The sequence below is a fragment of the Ranitomeya variabilis genome, chromosome 2 (assembly GCF_051348905.1).
Source record: "Ranitomeya variabilis isolate aRanVar5 chromosome 2, aRanVar5.hap1, whole genome shotgun sequence".
NCBI classification, from domain to species: Eukaryota; Metazoa; Chordata; class Amphibia; order Anura; family Dendrobatidae; genus Ranitomeya; species Ranitomeya variabilis.
In genome coordinates this window covers 446,204,576-446,231,703 of record NC_135233.1, presented here as the reverse complement: position 1 = coordinate 446,231,703, position 27,128 = coordinate 446,204,576, and the positions used below count along the sequence as shown (strand labels likewise).

Sequence of the window (27,128 nt, the reverse complement as noted above, 5' to 3'; positions counted from 1 at the left end):
ACTGTAATAAGAGGTCACTGATATCGGCCGCTCCTCTTATATCACTGCTGGACTGTAATAAGAGGTCACTGATATCAGCCGCTCCTCTTATATTACTACTGTACTGTAATAAGAGGTCACTGATATCGGCCGCTCCTCTTATATCACTGCTGGACTGTAATAAGAGGTCACTGATATCAGCCGCTCCTCTTATATTACTACTGTACTGTAATAAGAGGTCACTGATATCGGCCGCTCCTCTTATATCACTGCTGGACTGTAATAAGAGGTCACTGATATCAGCCGCTCCTCTTATATTACTACTGTACTGTAATAAGAGGTCACTGATATCGGCCGCGCCTCTTATATTACTACTGTACTGTAATAAGAGGTCACTGATATCGGCCGCGCCTCTTATATTACTACTGTACTGTAATAAGAGGTCACTGATATCGGCCGCTCCTCCTATCTCACTGCTGGACTGTAATAAGAGGTCACTGATATCGGCCGCTCCTCTTATATTACTGCTGGACTGTAATAAGAGGTCACTGATATCGGCCGCTCCTCTTATATTACTGCTGGACTGTAATAAGAGGTCACTGATATCGGCCGCTCCTCTCACTGCTGGACTGTAATAAGAGGTCACTGTTATCGGCCGCTCCTCCTATCTCACTGCTGGACTGTAATAAGAGGTCACTGATATCGGCCGCTCCTCTCACTGCTGGACTGTAATAAGAGGTCACTGTTATCGGCCGCTCCTCTTATATTACTGCTGGACTGTTATAAGAGGTCACTGATATCGGCCGCTCCTCTTATATTACTGCTGGACTGTAATAAGAGGTCACTGATATCGGCCGCTCCTCTCACTGCTGGACTGTAATAAGAGGTCACTGTTATCGGCCGCTCCTCTTATATTACTGCTGGACTGTTATAAGAGGTCACTGATATCGGCCACTCCTCCTATCTCACTGCTGGACTGTAATAAGAGGTTACTGATATCGGCCGCTCCTCCTATCTCACTGCTGGACTGTAATAAGAGGTTACTGATATCAGAAGCCCTGAATAAGCCCCTCTACATTCTATTCAGGGTCCTAGTATGATCTAATAGGGGCAGCAGTTGTTGATGGGGTCCTCAGCACTTTCACCCTCAAATTTCTATTGGGAAGATACTTCCCGGTCTCCATAATTTCTGCCTCCTGAGATGAGCACCGGTTTACAGTCTGTCTTCTAGGTGAGAGTACCGTCACATTAAGCGACGCTGCAGCGATAGCGACAGCGATGCCGATCGCTGCAGCGTCGCTGTTTGGTCGCTGGAGAGCTGTCACACAGACCGCTCTCCAGCGACCAACGATGCCGAGGTCCCCGGGTAACCAGGGTAAGCATCGGGTTGCTAAGCGCAGGGCCGCGCTTAGTAACCCGATGTTTACCCTGGTTACCAGCGTAAAAGTTAAAAAAACAAACAGCACATACTCACCAGCGCGTCCCCCAGCCTCTGCTTCCTGACACTGACTGAGCTCCGGCCCTAACAGCACAGCGGTGACGTCACCGCTGTGCTTTCACTTTCAGTTTAGGGCCGGCGCTCAGTCAGTGTCAGGAAGCAGAGGCTGGGGGACGCGCTGGTGAGTATGTGCTGTTTGTTTTTTTAACTTTTACGCTGGTAACCAGGGTAAACATCGGGTTACTAAGCGCGGCCCTGCGCTTAGTAACCCGATGTTTACCCTGGTTACCAGTGTAAAATATCGCTGGTATCCTTGCTTTTGCTGTCAAACACGGCGATACACGGCGACCTAGCGACCAAATAAAGTGCAGACCTTCTAGCAGCGACCAGCAATTTCACAGCGGGATCCAGATCGCTGCTGCGTGTCAAATACAGCGATATCGCTATCCAGGTCGCTGCAACGTCACGGATCGCTGGCGATATCGCCTAGTGTGACGGTACCTTTACATTGTGGCCATATCAATGGGCTTCAAATATGATCTCCCTACCAAACCATTGACTTTTTCAGCCATTTTCCCCATTTAAATACTTCCTTCCTGACCTTTCTATCCATTGTTCTCGTTGATTATTCTTCTCGCGGCTTCTCCCAGCTCCCCGTCTATTCTGCAGTGAGTCTTTTTTTTTTTTGCTGAGGCCATTAATCTTCTTATCATGGGGATATCTGATATCTTGTTGTGTCAAGGTCTGCACTCGCTGTGGATAGATTTGCATTTTCTTGCACCTTTCATCATTGCAGTAAAGTCGGCCGGCTCTGTAGTGCGAGTCTCGGTCCTCATCCCGCTCCCTGTCTGCCCGTTATCACCCGCTCTGCTGCATTACTTAGCGGAATCTGCATTTATAAGATGCTTGGAAGAAAAGACGTCCGAGCTAAATACTTTCATCTGAAGATCTTACAGCTGACAGTAAAGGACGTTTGCAGTCCCATGTAAAGAAATCTTAAGTTAAGAAACTTTCTAATCTTTTTTTTTTTTTTCCAATTTCAAGATCTCCGATTGCTGTCAGCTGTTAAATCCATTCTGATTTAATCCTGCTGAGGGTTTGTCACAGTGTATCAGTCCTTCAGCATTTCCATTGCTCTTAATTAAAACTCCAAACATGTCCTGACTGCCTGTGGTGATCTGGCAATGCTGGGAGTTGTAGTTTTTAGAACTTCTGAAGGTTGCCGATACTTGTGCAAAGCACAGCCGCAGCTCAAACTTCTCTCCTGTCTTGGACTGTAACAATGGATGAAAAATGCTAAATGATTATTTAGCTGTTATATATTCACTGACAGCAAGCAGAGTGTTTTTTTAAATGGTGAAGTATTTCTACAAAAAGGTTCATCTAAAATCCAAAGAACCTTTTGCCATGCAATGATTAAACTTTTAAGACTGTGGCTTCCAGCATCTCAACGACCTCCTCGCCTGCAAAATTCGATCTAGTACGGGACTTATGAGATGTCCTCAGAAGACATGCGGGGAAGTCTGCCTCCCCTGCAGAATACAGGCTGCCACACCAGGGAGATCTGCACTCCAGTAACAGTAAAGACTCCACAAACCCAGTAGAGAATAATTTGCCAACATAATAAGGGTGTAGGTCACTTTAAGAAGGAGAGAACTGTACTTTTATAGCAGTCAAAAATGCGTCTTTGTTTTGGCACGTCCATATTGCTAATTGCGGTTATTTTGGTGATTCACTGCTGCTCCTCCGCCGCAGATTGCACATTTCATGTTCTGTTTTTTTGTTGTTTTTTTTTTTTGGGGGGGGGGGGGGTATTAAAGCTGAAATTAGATCCTCCATTTATGTGCTGACAGCTGTTAATGTGGAGCGGTGCAGTTTTAACTCTTGCCTGCCCCCCCACATCCAAAAATTAGTGATAAAATGTTCTTCTTTTCGTATAATGCAGTTTTTATTTGGACTAAGGGTTTGGACCACAACAAGGAACAAGGTGGTCGCCAAAGTGTTATATTAATTAATAAATGAGCCTGATTAATAATAAAATAAATTAACCTGGTATAGCAGCATGTATAGGAATAGTATAGAGGGGGGTGCAAGAGAGTTAGGGGATGGCTATGTATCATCCCAACATCTTGTTAGTCCACATCTGGAGTGGGGGACGGGCAATGGGTAATTGATGCCCTTCTCTAATGTCAGCGCTGTAACTATACAGCTAAATATAAAACAGAAGAGTCCTGTATGACTATCGGGGAGGTAGGGATACATTGTAATAATTTCTGGGTAGTAGGGATACATTGTAGCCGTGTTGGGTTAGTAGGGATACATTGTAGCCGTTTCGTGTTAGTAGGGATACATTGTAGCCGTGTTGGGTTAGTAGGGATACATTGTAGCAGTATCTGGATAGTAGGGATACATTGTAGCCATTTCGAGTTAGTAGGGATACATTATAGCAGTTTCTGGGTAGTAGGGATACATTGTAGCTGTTTTGGGTTGGTAGGGATACATTGTAGTCTGTTTTCGGGTTAGTAGGGATACATTGTAGCCGTTTCGGGTTAGTAGGGATACATTATAGCAGTTTATGGGTAGTAGGGATACAGTGTAACCGTTTCTGGTTAGTAGGGATACATTGTAACCGTTTCTGGTTAGTAGGGATACATTGTAGCGTCTCGGGTTAGTAGGGATACATTGTAACCGTTTCGTGTAAGTAGGGATACATTGTAGCCCTTTCGGGTTAGTAGGGATATATTGTAACCGTTTCGGGTTACTAGGGATACATTGTAGCTGTTTCGGGTTAGTAGGGATACACTGTAGCCGTTTCGGGTTAGTAGGGATACATTGTAGCCGTTTCGGGTTAGTAGGGATACATTGTAGCCGTTTTGGGTTAGTAGGGATACATTGTAGCCGTTTCGGGTTAGTAGTGATACATTGTAGCCGTTTCGGGTTAGTAGGGATACACTGTAACCGTTTCGGGTTAGTAGGGATACATTGTAGCAGTTTCTGGATAGTAGGGATACATTGTAGCCACTTCGAGTTAGTAGGGATACATTATAGCAGTTTCTGGGTAGTAGGGATACATTGTAGCTGTTTTGGGTTAGTAGGGATACATTGTAGCCGTTTCGGGTTAGTAGGGATACATTATAGCAGTTTCTGGGTAGTAGGGATACATTGTAACCGTTTCTGGTTAGTAAGGATACATTGTAACCGTTTTGGGTTAGTAGGGATTCATTGTAGCCGTCTCGGGTTAGTAGGGATACATTGTAACCGTTTCGTGTTAGTAGGGATACATTGTAGCCGTTTTGGGTTAGTAGGGATATATTGTAACCGTTTTGGGTTACTAGGGATACATTGTAGCCGTTTTGGGTTAGTAGGGATACACTGTAGCCGTTTCGGGTTAGTAGGGGTACACTGTAGTCGTTTCGGGTTAGTAGGGATACACTGTAGCCGTTTCGGGTTAGTATGGATACATTGCAGCCGTTTCAGGTTAGTAGGGATACATTGTAGCCGTTTCGAGTTAGTAGGGATACATTGTAGCCGTTTTGGGTTAGTAGGGATACATTGTAGCCGTTTCGGGTTAGTAGGGATACACTGTAACCGTTTCGGGTTAGTAGGGATACATTGTAGTAGTTTCTGGGTAGTAGGGATACATTGTAGCTGTTTTGGGTTGGTAGGGATACATTGTAGTCTGTTTTCGGGTTAGTAGGGATACATTGTAGCCGTTTCGTGTTAGTAGGGATACATTGTAGCCGTGTTGGGTTAGTAGGGATACATTGTAGCAGTATCTGGATAGTAGGGATACATTGTAGCCATTTCGAGTTAGTAGGGATACATTATAGCAGTTTCTGGGTAGTAGGGATACATTGTAGCTGTTTTGGGTTGGTAGGGATACATTGTATTCTGTTTTCGGGTTAGTAGGGATACATTGTAGCCGTTTCGGGTTAGTAGGGATACATTATAGCAGTTTATGGGTAGTAGGGATACAGTGTAACCATTTCTGGTTAGTAGGGATACATTGTAACCGTTTCTGGTTAGTAGGGATACATTGTAGCATCTCGGGTTAGTAGGGATACATTGTAACCGTTTCGTGTTAGTAGGGATACATTGTAGCCGTTTCGGGTTAGTAGGGATATATTGTAACCGTTTCGGGTTAGTAGGGATATATTGTAGCCGTTTCGAGTTAGTAGGGATACATTGTAACCCTTTCGGGTTAGTAGGGATACATTGTAGCCGTTTCGGGTTAGTAGGGATACATTATAGCAGTTTCTGGGTAGTAGGGATACTGTCATGATTCCCCAATGGCATGGGAACATCAGAAACACAAAATAACAGACTAGCCCTCGGGTGATGGAAACTCAAGCTGACCGTGACCTAAATCTACCACACAACTAACAGTAGCCAGGAAGCATTCCTACGGCTGCCTAGATGCCATGCGCCAGCCGGAGAACTAACTACGCCTGGAAGAGGAAGGAACAGACCTGGCTTACCTCTAGTGAAATTCCCCAAAGATGATAGTAGCCCCCACATATATTAACGGTGAGTTCAGAGGAAAAGACATACACAGTATGAAGGTAGATTTAGCAAAGCGAGGTCCACTTACTAGATAGAGGAAGGATACAAAAGAGGACTTCACGGTCAGCTGAAAAACCCTTTCAAAAACCCATCCTGAAATTACTTTAAGACTCCTGTGTCAACTCATGACACAGGAGTGGCAATTTCAGTCCACAAGAGCTTCCAGTAACAGGAAATGACAAACTGTAAACTGGACAAAAAATACAAAACAAAAAGGACAAGAGTCCACTTAGCTGATCAGCAGACTGGTAGCAGGAACATGCAACTGAAGACTCAGGTTACAATGATGACCGGCAAGGAAGTGACTGGAGAGCAAGGCTAAATAGGGAACTCCCAAAACTGATGGAAGCAGGTGAGCTGAGGCAGAAATGTAAACACAAGTCTCCAGTACCACCAGCCACCACCGGGGGAGCCCAAAAAGCGGATCACAACAGTACCCCCCCCTTAAGGAGGGGGCACCGAACCCTCACAAGAACCGCCAGGGCGACCTGGATGAGCCCTATGAAAGGCACGAACCAAATCCGAGGCATGAACATCAGAGGCAGTTACCCAAGAATTATCTTCCTGACCATAGCCCTTCCACTTAACCAGATACTGGAGTCTCCGCCTGGAAATACGGGAGTCCAAGATCTTCTCTATAACGTACTCCAATTCACCCTCAACCAGCACAGGAGCAGGAGGCTCAGCAGAAGGAACCACCGGCACCTCATATCTCCGCAACAACGACTGATGGAACACATTATGGATAGCGAAAGATGCCGGGAGGTCCAAACGAAAGGAAACAGGGTTAATAATCTCCAAAATCCTATAGGGACCGATGAACCGAGGCTTAAATTTAGGAGAAGAAACCCTCATTGGGACAAAACGGGAAGACAACCACACCAAGTCCCCAACACGAAGGCGAGGACCAACCCGACGCTGGCGGTTAGCAAACCGCTGAGTCTTCTCCTGGGACAAATTCAAATTGTCCACCACTTGTCCCCAAATCCGATACAACCGATCCACCACAGCATCTACTCCAGGACAATCCGAAGACTCCACCTGACCAGAAGAAAAACGGGGATGAAACCCCGAATTGCAAAAGAAAGGGGAAACCAAAGTGGCAGAACTAGCCCGATTATTAAGAGCAAACTCTGCCAACGGCAAAAAGGCAACCCAATCATCCTGATCCGCAGACACAAAACACCTCAAATACGTCTCCAAAGTTTGATTAGTTCGCTCCGTCTGGCCATTAGTCTGAGGATGGAAGGCAGACGAAAAAGACAAATCAATGCCCAACCTGGCACAGAATGCCCGCCAAAATCTAGAAACGAACTGGGTACCCCTATCAGAAACGATATTTTCAGGAATACCACGCAAGCGAACCACATTTTGAAAAAACAAAGGAACCAACTCAGACGAGGAAGGCAACTTCGGTAATGGCACCAAATGAACCATCTTAGAAAAACGGTCACACACCACCCAGATAACAGACATCCTCTGAGAGACAGGAAGATCAGAAATAAAGTCCATAGAGATGTGCGTCCAAGGCCTCTTCGGAATAGGCAAGGGCAACAACAACCCACTAGCCCTAGAACAACAAGGCTTGGCCGAGCACACACATCACAAGACTGCACAAAAACACGCACATCTCGAGACAGAGATGGCCACCAGAAGGATCTAGCCACCAAATCCCTGGTACCAAAAATTCCAGGATGACCCGCCAGCGTAGAAGAATGAACCTCCGAGATGACTCTACTGGTCCAATCATCAGGAACAAACAGTCTACCAGGTGGACAGCGATCAGGTCTATCAGCCTGAAACTCTTGCAAAGCACGTCGCAGATCTGGGGAAATAGCGGATAATATCACCCCATCCTTAAGGATACCTGTAGGTTCCGAATCACCAGGGGAATCAGGCTCAAAACTCCTAGAAAGGGCATCCGCCTTCACATTCTTAGAACCTGGTAGATATGAGACCACAAAATTAAACCGAGAGAAAAACAACGACCAGCGCGCCTGTCTAGGATTCAGGCGCCTGGCAGACTCAAGGTAAATCAGATTCTTGTGATCAGTCAAAACCACCACCTGATGTCTAGCACCCTCAAGCCAATGACGCCACTCCTCAAATGCCCACTTCATGGCCAAAAGCTCCCGATTACCGACATCATAATTTCTTTCGGCGGCAGAAAATTTTCGAGAAAAGAACGCACAAGGTCTCATCACTGAGCAATCGGAACTTTTCCTCGACAAAACCGCCCCCGCTCCGATCTCTGAAGCATCGACCTCAACCTGAAAGGGGAGAGAGACATCGGGCTGACGCAACACAGGGGCAGATGAAAAGCGGCGCTTAAGTTCCCGAAAGGCCTCCACAGCGGCAGAGGACCAATTGGCAACATCAGCACCCTTCTTAGTCAAATCCGTAAGAGGCTTAGCAACACCAGAAAAAACAGTTATAAATCGACGATAAAAATTAGCAAAGCCCAAGAATTTCTGAAGACCCTTTAGAGAAGTAGGCTGCGTCCAGTCACAAATAGCCCGAACCTTGACAGGGTCCATCTCAACAGAAGAAGGGGAAAAAATGTACCCCCAAAAAGAAATCTTTTGAACCCCAAAAACACACTTAGAACCCTTTACACACAGAGAATTCTCCCGCAAGACCTGAAAAACCCTCCTGACCTGCTGAACATGAGACTCCCAGTCCTCAGAAAAAATCAAAATATCGTCCAAATACACAATCATAAATTTATCCAGATAGTCACGGAAAATATCATGCATAAAGGACTGAAAAACTGAAGATGCATTAGAAAGGCCGAAAGGCATTACTAAATACTCAAAGTGGCCCTCAGGCGTATTAAATGCGGTTTTCCACTCATCCCCTTGCTTAATTCGCACCAAATTTTACGCCCCACGGAGATCAATCTTGGAGAACCACTTAGCCCCCCTTATGCGAGCAAACAAATCAGTAAGCAGCGGCAACGGATACTGATATTTGACTGTAATTTTATTCAGGAGTCGATAATCAATACAAGGCCTCAGCGAGCCATCCTTTTTAGAGACAAAGAAAAACCCCGCTCCTAAAGGTGACGAAGAAGGACGAATATGTCCCTTTTCCAGGGACTCCTTAACATACTCTCGCATGGCAGCATGCTCAGGTACAGATAGGTTAAACAAACGACCCTTTGGAAATTTACTGCCTGGAATCAGATCTATGGCGCAATCACACTCTCTGTGGGGAGGGAGAGAACCAATTTTAGGCTCTTCAAAAATATCCCCAAAATCCGACAAAAATGCCGGAATCTCAGAGGGAATAGATGACGAGATAGAAACCAAAGGTATGTCCCCATGGGCCCCCCGACATCCCCAGCTTAACACAGACATAGTTTTCCAGTCCAGTACTGGGTTATGAGATTGTAACCATGGTAATCCAAGCACTAACACATCATGTAAATTATGCAACACGAGGAAGCGAATCATCTCCTGATGGTCTGGAGTCATACGCATAGTCACTTGCGTCCAGAACTGTGGTCTATTACAAGCCAGAGGTGTAGAATCTATACCCTTCAGAGGTATAGGAACTTCCAGAGGCTCCAAATCAAACCCACAGCGCCTGGCGAAGGACCAATCCATGAGACTCAGAGCGGCGCCAGAGTCCACATAGGCATCCACGGTAATAACTGATAATGAACAAATCAGAGTTACAGACAGAAGAAATTTAGACTGTAAAGTGCCAATAGAAACAGACTTGTCAACCTTCCTAGTACGTTTAGAGCATGCTGATATAACATGCGCGGAATCACCACAGTAGAAGCACAAGCCATTTTTGCGCCTATAATTCTGCCGCTCGCTTCTTGACAGAATTCTGTCACATTGCATTTTCTCTGGCGTCCCTTCAGAAGATACCGCCAAATGGTGCACGGGTTTGCGCTCCCGCAAACGCCGATCAATCTGAATCGCCATTGTCATGGACTCATTCAGACCTGTGGGCGTAGGAAACCCCACCATGACATCCTTAACGGCATCAGAAAGGCCCTCTCTGAAATTTTCCGCTAGGGCACACTCATTCCACTGAGTAAGCACAGACCATTTACGAAGTTTTTGGCAGTATATCTCAGCTTCATCTTGCCCTTGAGACAGGGCTATTAAAGCTTTTTCAGCTTGAATCTCCAAATTAGGTTCCTCATACAGCAACCCTAAAGCCAGAAAAAACGCATCCACATTGAGCAACGCAGGATCCCCTGGTGTCAATGAAAATGCCCAATTTTGAGGGTCACCTCGCAGCAAAGAAATCACAATCTTAACCTGCTGAACAGGATCTCCAGAGGAGTGAGGTCTGAGAGAAAGGAATAATTTACAATTACATTTGAAATTCAGAAACCGAGATCTATCTCCGGAAAATACCTCTGGTGTAGGAATCTTAGGTTCAGAAATAGGAGTACGTATAACATAATCTTGTAAATCCTGAACCTTCGTAGCAAGATTATTAAAACCTGCAGCCAAACTCTGAGGGTCCATCCTTAAACCGGAGAGATCAGAGCCATTCAAGGATTAGAAGGAGAGAAAGGCAAGGCTGTAAATAGAGCAGAAATACAACTGAGCCAACTAAGTAGCAAACATGAGAGGGAAAAAAAAAAAAAAAAAAAAAAATCTACAGACTTCTTTTACTCTCCTTTCTTCTGCCAATTACTTTAACAGTGGCCGGTCATACTGTCATGATTCCCCAATGGCATGGGAACATCAGAAACACAAAATAACAGACTAGCCCTCGGGTGATGGAAACTCAAGCTGACCGTCACCTAAATCTACCACACAACTAACAGTAGCCAGGAAGCATTCCTACGGCTGCCTAGATGCCATGCGCCAGCCGGAGAACTAACTACGCCTGGAAGAGGAAGGAACAGACCTGGCTTACCTCTAGTGAAATTCCCCAAAGATGATAGTAGCCCCCACATATATTAACGGTGAGTTCAGAGGAAAAGACATACACAGTATGAAGGTAGATTTAGCAAAGCGAGGTCCACTTACTAGATAGAGGAAGGATACAAAAGAGGACTTCACGGTCAGCTGAAAAACCCTTTCAAAAACCCATCCTGAAATTACTTTAAGACTCCTGTGTCAACTCATGACACAGGAGTGGCAATTTCAGTCCACAAGAGCTTCCAGTAACAGGAAATGACAAACTGTAAACTGGACAAAAAATACAAAACAAAAAGGACAAGAGTCCACTTAGCTGATCAACAGACTGGTAGCAGGAACATGCAACTGAAGACTCAGGTTACAATGATGACCGGCAAGGAAGTGACTGGAGAGCAAGGCTAAATAGGGAACTCCCAAAACTGATCGAAGCAGGTGAGCTGAGGCAGAAAAGTAAACACAAGTCTCCAGTACCACCAGCCACCACCGGGGGAGCCCAAAAAGCGGATCACAACAGGATACATTGTAACAGTTTCGGGATAGTATGGATATATTGTAGCCGTTTCGAGTTAGTAGGGATACATTGTAACCCTTTCGGGTTAGTAGGGATACATTGTAGCCGTTTCGTGTTAGTAGGGATACATTGTAGCTGTTTCGGGTTAGTAGGGAATAGATTGTAACCCTTTCGGGTTAGTAGGGATACATTGTAGCCGTTTTGGGTTAGTGGGGATACATCGTAGCAGATTTACTGGGGTTGTCAGATGATTCATCTTTAGTATCTTGTCTGTCTTGGGGTAAGTGCACACTAGGCTTTTTTTGTTTTATGCAGCAAAACCTGATGACTTAACTTGCATGCTGATAAAGTTTAATGTTGAAAAAAAGTCCTATTCTGTAGAATCATGTTTTGGCACAATAAAAATGCAGCAAAACCTGGTGGATACCTGCGTTTTTGGTGTGTTTATTTTCACCATATTTTCTTACGATCCATTCATTTCAATGGGTGAAAACAGCTGTAAAAAACATGAGCGACATGCTCCATTGTGCAAAAAGCCATGCAAAGCACAAAATCCTGATGACAGTAAAACCACGATGTGTGCATGAGATTTCTGAAGTCTCATAGATTTTGCTGGTACTGTAAATTTGCATAAAAAAACGCCTAGTGTGAACTTAGCCTTAGATTAATCATTTCCTCAATTTAGGGCAGAAAAAATATTTGGGCAGGAAATGAAGAAAGTTCCTTATTTAATTAGATTGCACTCTGTTTCCCTCGGTTCCTGTCTTGTGGTCTCATGTGATTACTACGGCTAATAAAACCAACAACTTGCTGATATACTTTGTATTTTCAGTTCTTCTGTGTTTTCTAGCTCTCTCCTTACTTAGGCTCTGTTCGGAGATGTCAGGTTTATTTTCCTTTTTTATGATTCCTTTGGACAGCATAAGCATTAAAGTATTAAGTTACTAAACTCATTCAGTTAAACAGTTTTTTTTTCCTTTATAATGTCATCCACGTTCAATCATTATGCAGGTTTTGGATAAACCGAAAACAGCCTGTACCAGATATTTTTTTTTCCCCCGTACAATAAGTACTGTTAGCAGTTGGGAAACCGGATGATTCTAAATCATTTTTTTAAAAATTATTATTAAAGTCTATGGGAAATGGATCCTATAAAGTGAATCATCTATTCTATCATCTGTTTCATAGGCCTTTTTTTTATTTATTTATTTTTTTGCACGGCGCATGCCCACAACACTACAAGTATTTAGTGACACCTCTAGTAAAAAAAGGATTCAGTCAAAACTGAGAAAAAATGGATGTAAATGGATATCAACATTTTCATCAGACAAATCCGTTTAAAGAAAAAAAATGTAAAGGAGGGTCTCCATTTGCTTTTAGTTTCCATCGGATTATTTAAAATGTGTGTGGTTTCCTCGTATTCACATAGCCTTCTGGTACATGGACACAGGCTGATCAGGAGCAGTTGTTCCCCTTGTGTCCCTATAATTAGTCTAAAAAGGGCCGGCGATCATGCGATTCCATTCATCAGGTGAAATGACTTTCTGCAGCACATGATCCTGTGTAAACCAGAGATGTGCTGCCGAGAACAATTATATTCAGTGCTAATAGAACGATCGTTCTGTACACATGGTAGCACGGTCGGCCTGTCTAAACAAACTATTGGCTTACATGCAGCCATATGACAGCCATGGCCGGCCAGTATAAATAGACATTTCCAGTGAATCAAAACATTCTTTACATCTAGACTTGGTATTTTTGTTACAAACCGTCAGCTGTTAGAAGTGACCCCGATTCCAGTGATGTATCATTTACTAGGCTGTGTTTTTGCTTCATCAATACAATTAGTGTTTTATCAGCAGGAGATTATCAATAGAGGACTAAGTGTCCTGTGCCATCTGGTCCAACCATGCCCCCACCAATGATTGGCAGCTTTTTAAGCAGTATTTAGAGCTCTGCTAGATCTGTAGCAGAAAAAACAGGGATATTATCACAACTGCTGCACCCAGTAACCTTAGTGACACATCGCTAGAATCAGGGTCTCTACCCCTACCTCATGCTAATCCTAGATTACATAGCAAATACTGCTGACAGATTCCATTTTAGCTTCCAGATATAATCAAGAATACACTCAGGCAAGGAGGGTTTGCGGAAATGATAACATTAAGCAAAGTATGTTACAATGTTACTAGTCAATTAATCTTTTAAGGGGTTAGTAATTAAAGGGGTTATCCAGTTCTGTCTAGCACTGTATACTGTGGGGTCGGAAGTGAGTGGTGCCGATGACATTACGACCCCACGCTAGTGCGCAGGACACCCGCATGATACTTGCCACACATGCAGATGTCATGACATGAATATAGGGTCGTGATATCGTCAGCACCGCTCCCTCTCTCCGCGCCATATAACCCTATTTTCTTCCCTGCGTTATTGTGGTGCAGGGGCTCATGGAGCAGCTCTTTGCGTGCCGCCCCGATGCCACCCGTGTGTCACCAGATGATCAGGTTAAGAGTGGTGCACTCAACAAAATACTGTGGTGCTCAAAGGAAAAAATTCAAAATATAGTAGAAAGACCTTTGGCACTCAACAAGTCCACAATTCTTTGCTCTCAAATTCAAATTTATTCAAGCAGCCAGCAAAAAAGTATAACAGACAAATACGTTTCGGCATACATTGCCTTTTTCAAGGTAGTCTATAATAACAAGACAAAAATTGCATAGTTTATAAAATTTGCATATGCAAACATCAAGAAATTGCTAACTGAGAAGTTGGCTGGATGAATTTCACCAGAAAAAGTGCAAGAAAGAAAGATATTTTAATAGAACAAAGGACACCAGAAACTCCATGTAACCAAAATACCACCGGAAGTAATTAATATATGTTTTTATTATTATTAATAATAAGCTTGGGTTCCACAATCACCTAGGGAACAAGAAGAGGGGATGTACAACAGAAAATATAAATAAAATATATCCAAAATAAGAAAATCCCACTTTACTAAGTGAATAAAGGAAAGAGAGTGCATCTGTAATTTTTGGAAAAATGTAGTGAATATATACATATATACAAGAGGGTGCGTACGATCATACATACATCCACTCATACACATATAGAAAAATAAAAGGAAATAGTAAGTATAGTAATACAAAGTATACCTGCATGTAATGTATAGCGTTCCTATTATGCTAGTTGCCAACACGGCATGGGAAAAGGACCCATAACTGTAAAAAATACCAAAATGGTAAGCACAATACCCAAACAAATTCTTTAAACCAAAGAATCCCATGCAACAGGGAACCCCCAAACAACGTTGGGCATGTCCATAATAATAAACACAGGTGAAACATGAGAAGAAAAAACGTATCCTTTATGTTAGGACACCATGAAAAAAGCAACAACAACAATAATAATAACCGCTGATTACCTGTAGAAATTGAAGAGCTGGCGTGTGTCCCGTGGCCCAGAGCGAGATGCCATAAGAGTGCCGTAAATCCGGTATAAATGCCGTAAAACACGTGATGTAACTTCCGGTAATACGAGTAAAGACTCGTGCAGGGACCGGAATGAGCCGAACACAAAAATGGGCGCATGCGCACTACGTCGTGTGTACTACGCAAGATGCGTTAAGACAAGCTGAATGGGGTGTATAAACTAAGTAAACACCGTATTGCGGTGCACGTGTACTAGACACGTATGGTGTAACTTCTGGGAACATGAGTAAAGACTCTTGCAGGGAAAGAAGTAAGTCGAACAGAAGAGCGCACGCACACTACGTCATGTGTACTACGCAAGATGCGTTAAGACAAGCTGAGTACAGTGTGTGAACTAGGAGAAGGCCGTATCTTGACGCATGCGCACTGAAATCTAGTGAGCACATAGAACCGCTCAGGAACAGCAGTGGAAAATATAGTGAAGAATGCCTATATAAGCAAGGACTAAAGTATAACCATAACTAAAAGGCTAGTTAATATAGAATAGGGGTACATGCCACACGTCACAAATGTAATAAAAAAAGAAATAAACATGAAAATAAAATATATGAACAACACCACCCATACCACATCCACTACGTACATTAGTGTCTAATATCAGAAGAAATACTCAATATTTCAGTTGATGACACCTCGTGCTCATGAAGATCCCGTTAGATATACATATAACATAATGTTATAGAGAGAGTGGGAAGAGGCATACCACCACAAGAGAACCTGTTTTGAAAAGAAGAATGAAATCACGTTGGCACCTAGGAAAAAGGGAATCAGAGGTAAGTCCATTGTATAATACTACATAACTTACAAGTCAAACATTTGAACGCATATCAATTATGTGTAACCTCATATTCCCTATTCATGCCTCGTGGATGAAGCGTCTGGAGAGTGAAAATCCAGAACGCCTCTCTCTCTTTTAATTTCTGGATCCTGTCCCCACCACGCCTGGAAGAAGAAATACTCTCAAGTACTTGAAATTTTAATTGTGAAATAGAATGTCCCACTGAAATGAAATGGAACGGGACTGGTAACATGGTGCGTTTGCACCTAATAGTGGACTTATGCTGAGAAATGCGGTCTCGGACATGTTGGGTAGTCTCCCCAACATGTCCGAGACCGCAGGGGCATTTTATCAAGTAAATGACGTAAGTAGAGTCACATGTAAAAAAAACCTTTGATCGGGAATAGTTTACCCGATCTAGGGTGGGAAAAAGTATTGCCCTTAGTTATATTAGAACATTGTGGACAATGCAGGCAGGGGAAAGTGCCCTGTTTTTGTGTGGCCAGGAGAGATTGCCGTTGTAATGTCCTTGTAGAACCCACATCGGCCCTTACAAGCATGTTCTTAATGAATGTGCATTTTGGTATTTTTTACAGTTATGCGTCCTTTTCCCATGCCGTGTTGGCAACTAGCATAATAGGAACGCTATACATTACATGCAGGTATACTTTGTATTACTATACTTACTATTTCCTTTTATTTTTCTATATGTGTATGAGTGGATGTATGTATGATCGTACGCACCCTCTTGTATATATGTATATATTCACTACATTTTTCCAAAAATTACAGATGCACTCTCTTTCCTTTATTCACTTAGTAAAGTGGGATTTTCTTATTTTGGATATATTTTATTTATATTTTCTGTTGTACATCCCCTCTTCTTGTTCCCTAGGTGATTGTGGAACCCAAGCGTATTATTAATAATAATAAAAACATATATTAATTACTTCCGGTGGTATTTTGGTTACATGGAGTTTCTGGTGTCCTTTGTTCTATTAAAATATCTTTCTTTCTTGCACTTTTTCTGGTGAAATTCATCCAGCCAACTTCTCAGTTAGCAATTTCTTGATGTTTGCATATGCAAATTTTATAAACTATGCAATTTTTGTCTTGTTATTATAGACTACCTTGAAAAAGGCAATGTATGCCGAAACGTTGGATTATTTGTCTGTTATACTTTTTTGCTGGCTGCTTGAATAAATTTGAATTTGAGAGCAAAGAATTGTGGACTTGTTGAGTGCGAAAGGTCTTTCTACTATACCCGTGTGTCACCGCCATGCGTCCCCGCTTCACTTTAGAATCCTCTCTGTATATTTTCGTTGACGATTAAGTTGTTACATTTGTTGGAATGGTTTCATGTGACGCTGATGTGCTACATTGTCGCTCAGCTGACTTCTGCACGCCGGGTGACGCTGGGCTTTTTTGCAGTAATTAATTTTGAAGGTGGTGACTGGGGGCTAAAAAAAAAAAATCCAGAATGTTGTCCATGAGCGTTGTGGGGAAGGTGTCAGGTATAATTCTCCTCCAGATGGCTCCCCTACAGGTGGAGCAGCCGACCGGGAAATTACATTCTAAATGGCCCTGCATGTGAATAATAAGACAGGACCATGGACAGCGCCGGCCGCCCTCATTGTGGAGAGCGGCAGGCTCCTACTCTCATCTGTAAAACTACAACTCCCAGCAGGACCCCCTGACGAAGGAAAGAGTCCGAAACGTGCGTAGGGGTACGCAGACACAGGACACGGCCACCCATAGGTATTTACCTGTCTAATCTCTGATTAAACCTCTCCTTATATTTTTGCACACAGTGTGTGGTTTTGAATCGGCTGATTAATGCCGTAAGCACCTTGCACCTTTGCAATTTATTTGCTCATATAATCCTTCTGCACATTTTTGCACTTTTTTGATCCCTATATCACTGCAATATTTAGACCAAAATAGGGTCTTTCATTATTTATTTTTTTGTAATTGCTGCTAATTTTTATTTGCACCACGTTTGCACTTTTGGTTATTGGAGTATGTCCATATATAAGTTGTGAGGTTCTGGGATTTTTTATATAAATGTGGCCGGTATTTTATACTATATATTATCATCTTTTTGTCCTGTGCTATATATATATATTTTTAATTAATTTTAATTTGTTTTTAATGTAATAAACTGAGTTATTTGTTTGTACATTAAATAAAGTATCAACTTCTATATACTTTCTTGTCTTGGTGCTCTCTGGTGATCCATATTGGGGTGTCTGGGTTGTTAGTTTTAACTCCCAGCAGGCCATGAGAGCCCCTGCTGTGGAGTATCATAAAGGCTCCAGTGTCGAAAGAAGGCGACTGGACCTGTATGTATAATGACAATAGGGCACACAGTCTTCGCAAATAGTTTTAGATAAATATCTCGTACAATTTTGGGCATCCAGCTCCCGTGCAGAGCAATGTGTCTCCATCGTTACAGACTGCAAACCTCTGCTTTATCACATGAGGATCAGAAACAGTTTGTCCTCTATCAAAGTACAGAATGTATGTTTCTACAACATAAATCACGCGAGCAACTACTATGGAGGAGTATACCTAGAGATTTCAGCTCCGAAGTTGCAAAATACTAAGTGCAGATGTAAAATATAACACTGGCTGTAACTGGCTGTGTAATGTATGTACACAATGACTTGACGAGTAAAATAGTGAGTGCAGCTCTGGGGTATAATACAGGATGTAACTCAGGATCAGTAATGTAATGTATGTACACAGTGACTGCACCAGCAGAATAGTGAGTACAGCTCTGGAGTATAATACAGGATGTAACTCAGGATCAGTAATGTAATGTATGTACACAGTGACTGCACCAGCAGAATAGTGAGTGCAGCTCTGGAGTATAATACAGGATGTAACTCAGGATCAGTAATGTAATGTATGTACACAGTGACTGCACCAGCAGAATAGTAAGTGCAGCTCTGGAGTATAATACAGGATGTAACTCAGGATCAGTAATGTAATGTATGTACACAGTGACTGCACCAGCAGAATAGTGAGTACAGCTCTGGAGTATAATACAGGATGTAACTCAGGATCAGTAATGTAATGTATGTACACAGTGACTGCACCAGTGGAATAGTGAGTGCAGCTCTGGGGTATAATACAGGATGTAACTCAGGATCAGTAATGTAATGTATGTACACAGTGACTGCACCAGCAGAATAGTAAGTGCAGCTCAGGAGTATAATACAGGATGTAACTCAGGATCAGTAATGTAATGTATGTACACAGTGACTGCACCAGCAGAATAGTGAGTACAGCTCTGGAGTATAATACAGGATGTAACTCAGGATCAGTAATGTAATGTATGTACACAGTGACTGCACCAGTGGAATAGTGAGTGCAGCTCTGGGGTATAATACAGGATGTAACTCAGGATCAGTAATGTAATGTATGTACACAGTGACTGCACCAGCAGAATAGTAAGTGCAGCTCAGGAGTATAATACAGGATGTAACTCAGGATCAGTAATGTAATGTATGTACACAGTGACTGCACCAGCAGAATAGTGAGTACAGCTCTGGAGTATAATACAGGATGTAACTCAGGATCAGTAATGTAATGTATGTACACAGTGACTGCACCAGCAGAATAGTGAGTGCAGCTCTGGAGTATAATACAGGATGTAACTCAGGATCAGTAATGTATGTACACAGTGACTGCACCAGCAGAATAGTGAGCGCAGCTCTGGGGTATAATACAGGATGTAACTCAGGATCAGTAATGTAATGTATGTACACAGTGACTGCACCAGTGGAATAGTGAGTACAGCTCTGGAGTATAATAGAGCTCTTGCCTCCCTGGCTCTTACGTATACTGCAGCTGTTATACAGAGTATCTCGCTCTTTGCCCGTCCCCTACTCTTGGTGCTGATACAGCTTCATCTTTGCTGCATAGAAAGGTGAAATATGAAATTATTTTGTTCTGGCTGAATTCTTTTGCAAAGTTTAATGGGCAATATGAAATTATCCTCGTGGAGATAGGATTTTTTTTTCTTGTGCCATGAACAGATTGCCTGGAGCCGTTGATATTTCTGCAGTGAGACAGCGCCTTATGCTGCGGCCTTGATGCCATAGGATGAATGGTGCAAAATTCACACCGACTGTTGATCTTGAAATTGGATTCCGAAATATCAAACTTAGTTGCAGGTTCCTATAAATGTAGATGGTCTGCAGGACGGGCGACACGTGAAATCTGTTTTGCAGCAAACATAATGGAAAGTGATAAAACTCGAATCAGCCAGAGGTTTTGTGTGGGGAGCAGCTATTACCTTGCGGAAATCTATTACAGTGCCCCCTGCTGGGGCTGATAATGAAGATGATCTGCGGCGTCAGCCACCGAGAAGGTTGTAGAGGCCGAAAATAAAATCACCAGGAAATAGAGATTCTCAAGTACTTCTTGGTTCTTTTTCTGGAAAAGTGTGGATTGTGTCTGGTATTCCTACTCTGCTCCATTTAGATTAATGACCTGTAATACCCAACACAACCTGTATGTAGGTGTGGTTTCCGATTTAACAAGATTCGTTTACCACAAGACAGGGCACAACTTAAAGGGTTATTCCCATCTCCATAGATGACAAAAATGCTTCTATTTACAAGCACTTTCCATTTACTGCTTATTAAAAATGTCAGCCGTTCTTGAGATATTAACTTATTTACAGCTCGTTGCCTGGGAGACCGACCATAGCTGCTGTCTACCCTTTGAGCATTGTGCTTACAGGCTCAATAGAAAAGCGCTTGTAAGCACTGTGCTTGTACTGCTGTCTGGTTTTGGTGGACTGTCTCCAAGGCAACAATCTGTAAACAAAAGAAAAGTGTAAATATCTCAAGAACTGCTGAATATGTAAATAAGCATTAAATTGCAAAAACACCTATGCGAAAATATACATATAGAAAGACTGGAATACCCCTTTAATGATTTGCTTCTGGCCAACTGGATGGACACCCACTGATCACGAGAATGGGGTTCTACAGAGCCGGTCGGACCTACAGATATCAGAAAGTTATCCTCTTTCCTATGTATTGCAGACCACATAGATAATGACAAGTTGCTGCATATTTCTCGGGCCCTGTCTTGGCTCTTTCCGTGCATCTTGACGCCATCTTACCCTTTGTTTTCTGCTCTTTCCTCAGGGTTACTTCCTGCTGTTTGAGTCTATGCTGGATTCCGTTATTTATGCAAAGGACAAGTATCTGGACGCCGGCGGAGCAGGTTTGTATGGAAATTTCCATAGTTTACGGGAACATTGTGCGGACTGTGTGAACCCTCAGCTGTAGATAGAGTTCCGCTCGGCTGGGAATGTTCCCTCCACAGATGAGCGATGGTGCCATTAGTACTCGCTGCAAGGCGTTCGTTCTGAGCACTTGTATTCTGATGGCCTTAAATGGGTTATTTAAATCTAGGGTGTAACCCCTTCAGATCCTGATCTCTCCAGTGCTATGTGTAAAAGGTGTAAGAGGGGTGCCGGGCACAGCAACCGTACCCATTGTCCTCATTGCAGACAGCTTACTACGCTTTTTGCATTCACAAACCTGTTTCTAAGGTTGAAGGGAGACTTAAGCAGAAAGTAATCGCTCCATATTGGGGGAAAAATCCCTTCCGGACCCCACTTTCGGCAATCCGATAAGTTCTCCGGATCAACGCCCCATCACAGAATCTAGAACCCATAACCTGTAATCTTATATTTTTAAAAAAGGGCATACAGACTTTTCTTGCATGTTAGTAGAGAATCAACCATTACAATATGATGTGGCAGATTCCATAGTCTCACGCCTCTTACAGTAAAGAATCTGCGTTTGTGATTATGATTAAACCTTCTTTCCTCTACACGTAGAAGATGCCCCTTGCCCCATCGCAGGCCTAGGTGTAAAAAGATCAGTAGAAAGATCTCTGTACTGTCCTTTCATATATTTGTAGATTGTAATAAGATCGCCCCTTTGTTTTTCCAAATTGAATAGCCCCAAGTTTGATATCCGGTCTTGATATTGTAGTACACCCATTCCCTCAATAACCTTGGTTGCTCTTCTCTGCACCCGCTCTAGTCCAGCTATGTCCTTCTTACACACTGGAGCCAAAATTGTACATAATGTTGTAAGTACAGTCACACCAGTGACTTGTATAGAGGCGAAACTATGTTCTCATCATGGGCTTCTTTGCCTCTTTTCATGTATTCCATTATTTTATTAGTCTTTGCTGCAGCTGCCTGACACGGGTCACTAAAGTGGAGTTTGCCGACCACTCATACACCTGTCTGTTTCATTGATCGTGTTGCCCAGTGTTTTACAATTTAGTGCGTAATTGTACATTTTGTTTCCTCTGCCCAAGTGTATGACCTTTATCAACATTAAACTTCAATTGCCATTTTTAACCGAAGCTAAGCTTTTATAAATCCCTCTGTGTTGAGTACCTTGCAGACATTAGTATCATTTGCAGATATTGGAATGTTACTCAGTATGGCCCCTACAAGGTCATTTACGGTAATAAATATCTTGAAAAGAGGGCCCAATGCTGACCCCTGTAGTACCTCTCTGATAATTGTAACCCAATCCAAGTGTGTGCCATTATTAGCCCCCCTCTGTTTTCTATCCCTAGATCAGTTTGTTAACCTATAATAAACTTGCACACTGAATAATGAGTGTAATGCAGAAACAAAACCTATAGAGAATAATAAAACATGTAAGACAGCTGATGAGTAGACATGAAATATAGACTGCATGAGACAGATTTTTAGAATAAGTCAATAAACAAGGTACAGTTAGATATGATGAATACAATAGTTTAGTATGCAATGTATAGTCCTAATATTAAAGACGGATACCAGTGCATAGAGAATATCATGAAAAAACAAAGTCGTAAAACCCATAAATATGGAATGTAAACAAGCACAGTGGCATAGAGAAATCTCAACAGTCCATGAAAGAACTGCACCCGACTCACGTTTCGCACCTATCTTTGTCAAGGGGTGGCGAAGGTTTCGCATTCTTGACGAAGCTAGGTGCGAAACGCACAATCCCTCATAAACCCATGTTGTGGTTGCATCATGAGGTTATTCTTATTGAGATACTCCAGGATAGCATCTTTTTGGAAACCCCCCAGGATTTTACTCACAGCCGAGGTTAAACTTATCTGCCTATAAGTTCATGGTTCAGAATTTGTCCTCTTTTTTGAAAGTTGGCACCACATTTGCTATGCTCTGGTCCTGTGGTAGAGACCCTGATAAATTATAGTTAAATTTGTGGAAACGTGGGTTGGGCATGTCCTTTTTTTTTAATAAACCCTTCACTCCACCCCATTTAAGATGGATGAGGAATGATGATTTTTACATTAAAATGGTTGCGTTAAACCAACTCTTTGGCTGTTGCCAAATTTACACCCTTTAAAGCGTAAACTTATCAAAGATTGAATATCTTAGATTGTGTGGTTCCCACTGAGAGGCAGAACAGTCTTATGACCAGGAGAATATGAATGGCCGCTGCTTTGCAGATATCAGAGAGTGAGGAACATCAGACCCCATTCTGACCATCAGTAGATGTTCCAGTGGTGGGATCCACATACAGATCTGTGATCACCTAACCATTGAGAAACGAATACCGGTAGTTTGTCAAGGTTCCATCCCCTCTAAGAATCCATCATTGTAAATAAAGTAGGTCGCAGTTCCCTGTAGAGGTGATCTATATATATTCTGACCGCTGCCTTGCTTGGCTGTTTACATCACTCCCATGAATAGATGATAAATGGTTTTTAGCAGGTATAACCCCTTTAATTGCAACCTTTTCTTACCATATGCTGTTAAGCTCCAGGTCGACCCTAAAGTTTTAGTGGACATGACTGGTTCCCTTTTAATAGTTTTTTTAAATTTTTTTATCAATTACCAAACTGCTAAGTGATGAACGAAAGAGAAATAAATATCAAATTCATATTTGGTGTGATCACCCTTTACCTTCAAAACGGCATCAATTCTTCTAGGTATACTTGCACACAGTCAGGGATTTTGTAGGATTTTGGTAAGGTGGATTGAGTAAACAGTTATACCAAACCGGTGATAATTTTCATTTTCATATGAAGGTTGAAACAGACATCAACTGTAAAGGAAACATCTGTGTAAGAGGCTTAAAACTGGGTGAGGAACTCTTAAGCTCTGCTACAAAGGTGAGGATGTAGAAGACAGTTCCATGTTACAGGTTATACTTCATATTATGACTGAGAACCGCAACAAGACACAGTATAGTTATACTGTATCAGCAAGGTCTCTCCCAGGCAAAGATTTCAAAGGCGGAGCTTTCAAGAGCTTAGCATAAGGTTTTTTGAAAATGTACAAATAAATGGGCAACATTGTAGATGCCATGGTTATCTAAGGAAACTTGCAGCAGACGATCGATGGATAGTACATACTTCTTTTCAAAATCCGAAAGATGTCCAGCAGTGCCATCAGCTCAGAAATGACAGCAGCCATATGGGACGCAGCTAAACCCATCTACTGTTCTGACAAATCGGGCCAGCAGTGGTTTTTATGGAAGAATTATTGCCGAAAACTATTTACCTGCGACGTGCAAACAAGGCCAAGCGACTCGACTATGCACAAAAACCTAGAAACCTGGGTTGCAGAAAAATAGCAGCAGGTGCTCTGGACTGATGAGTAAAATGTGAAATATTTGCCTGTAACAGATGGCAATTTGTTCACTGAAAGGCTGCAGAGCTGCACAATGAGGGTCCGCAGTAACAGTAAGGCATGGTGGAGGATCCTGTAAGTTTAAGGATTTGGTCAGGATTAGTGGTCTCTTGAATGCTGAGAAACACAGGCAGATACTTATCCATCATGAAACACCATCAGGGAGGCGTCTGATTGGCTCCAAATTTATTCTGCAGTCGGCAACGACCCCAAACATCCAGCCAATGTCATTAAGAGTGAGGAGTCCAGGAAGTGATTATCCGGCCCCCGCAGAGCCCCGATCTCATCCATTGTGTCTGGAATCACATGAATAGACAGAAGGATTTGCACAAGCCTCATACCCAGAAGATCTGTGGTCAGTTCTCCAAGATGTTTGGAACAACCTCCTGCCGAGATCATTTCCAGACTGTGTGCAAGTGACAACTGTATGTAGAAGAATTCATGAAGGCAAAGGGCTCTCACCAAATATTGATGGAATTTAGATTTCTCTTCTATTTATTCACTTTGCATTTTCTTAATTAATAAGAAACTATTAACACTTGTATCTGTGAAAACATTCTTACTTTTGCAGCATTAATGGAACAACTAATTGTAAAACTTTTTCACACGACCATAGGTTTCAAAAAAATATACGGTATGTAATTTACTCGTAATGTGAAAAAGTTTTAGGCAGATGTTAAAAAAATGCTTTAAAGTTTTTTTTATATGGACCCCCTCCCTGTCCTCTGCCGTACACAATTCCAACTTCTATAATGAATTCTCTGCTAGAAGGTCGTTAAATAATCCTAATTACTACTGAGCGTTCCCTATAATTACTGTGATTACTATGTTTCCCATCTTTACAAGCTGGAATCGATACAATGTAAATGCAGAGTGAATTCTCAATCCAGAACCATCACCTCCCCCATCCCTCTATCCCGGCGCATGTTCCATTTCTGCCGGTTGGACGTCTTTACGAGGCGGAGGGGCTGGCTGTCTTTCATTTAATGCTGACACGTCTCAATGCAGTTCTTCCATTCCCTCAGCACGGCTCCCAGTCCATTGTACCACGTTCCACTGCATTGCTTTAATGACTCTCGGTGCTCGCTCATCACTGCAGCGCCATTGTGCTGTAATGTGCTCCCAGGCAACGTCAGAACAAAGGCAGCCGACTGGAATTATGTGAGAAATTCAATTAAAGCCGTGAACAATCACACACAAGCTCGTAATTGGCCATTGTGATTCTCCGTTCTATCAGTCAGCACCATGTGGAAGGTCTGAGACGAGGAGCGGCGCTCAGGTGTGGGCTCGGCCGGCTGCAAACTGCACGCACAATGGTGCTCATGTATAAAAACCGCTCAGTGGGTGAGAGTGGAGGCTGCAAAAATGTCTCCAGATTCAGGAATAATGATCCGAAATCTGACATGGGTCGTTCTGTGGTTGGTAACACGTTCTTCTGCGTAACAATGGCACTGGCACTTTACTTTTATGTAGATTTTTTGCAGAGTCACAGATCTCAGATGCTTGTCCCTTCCAAAAAATAATAGTAAAAATCCTCTAATTTCGAAGCTGGATCATTGTACTGTCATAGTACTCTTTTTAGGCTAATGGCGCGTAGTGTCCCTATAATGAGTCCTCTTGACCAGTCAGGGCTGCCGGCGAAGCAAACATGTCCTCTCTCCCCCTCATTACTATTATTGGGCATTTGAGTCTTCCTGTGAATGTAGATAGTAGAGGAGCGTTTTTGGAGTGCTAGGGGGCACATAGGGAATGCATTGGTGCTGATTGGCAGCTGATAAGCTGGCACAGGTGCACACTATGTATTATTAAAAGGTGGACCATAATAGTCGGTCAAGCCTGTGTTTTTACTTTTTTGGGGGGCAGCACTTGCACTTTTCTGGGAAGTGGGTGGAGCTTAGCAGAAGGGGCATGGCTCTTTACAGCCATACATTTTCTTACATTTCTGACATAAAAAATAGAAATTGGCCAAGCGCCTCCCAGCAGAATGAAGTAAACGATGCACAGGAGCAGGTTGCTGTGATTCACGTTGCACTGGTATGAGCACGATAAAGTGTGTGTGCATATGGACTATATGAAATGTGAACTGCATTACTGATAAAACTGAGCTACTTAGGGCACAGTTTGATCAAATCGGGTGAGCCCATCTGACTTTCCTCTCCTGTGCTAAAGCCTACAAATGATGAGGGCAGGTAGAGTCCAGCCCTAATTAAAAAAACAAAAAACAAAACTGCATTGAACAAATGAGAGAGATATAGATATACGCTTATGCATACTGGCAGGTGGGCTCACAGTTTGATCAAAGTTTCTGAATTCTACAAGCATAGTCTACAAAGCAGTAATTCAGGTCACAATGCATATATTTAATGTTCACATATACATTAGCGCCTTCAGGGTGTAGTTTCGGTTCTTTAGATGTTAGAATATTTTAGTTTACATAAAGTGACTAAAACCTGTCGTGTTTCAGAGTATTCAACAATCCTCAGCAAACTTAAAGCGTTCCTCATCGTCCTCCTCATCCTCCTCTTATCAAAGTTTTTATCCTCTTAAAATATTGCCTTCATCATATTATATAGCATTGTGTACTTGCAATTGCTCATTTTGCCCTTCTGCCCAGTTAATTCTTCTCCATTACCATTAGGTCTGACTTCACGTGATTAAAAACTGATTAGCTGAAAGCTCTATGTAGAAACAAGAGGTCAATTTTCCCTGTATGAGTCAAGAGTCACTGCAAAAGTCTGTGGCAGGGGAAGGAGGGAGCAGCTGGGTCAGGAG

The 27,128-nt window shown here is 42.6% G+C and overlaps 1 protein-coding gene across 1 annotated transcript in view; it reads left to right on the top strand.

Moving 5' to 3' along the window:
- Positions 1–27,128, top strand: part of PRMT3 (protein arginine methyltransferase 3) — a 111,362-nt gene that overhangs the window by 35,509 nt on the left and 48,725 nt on the right. Inside the window, exon 11 of the mRNA XM_077287181.1 lies at positions 20,821–20,899. Within this exon, the coding sequence (XP_077143296.1) occupies positions 20,821–20,899 (79 nt within the window). The remainder of the gene's footprint in view (positions 1–20,820; positions 20,900–27,128) is intronic.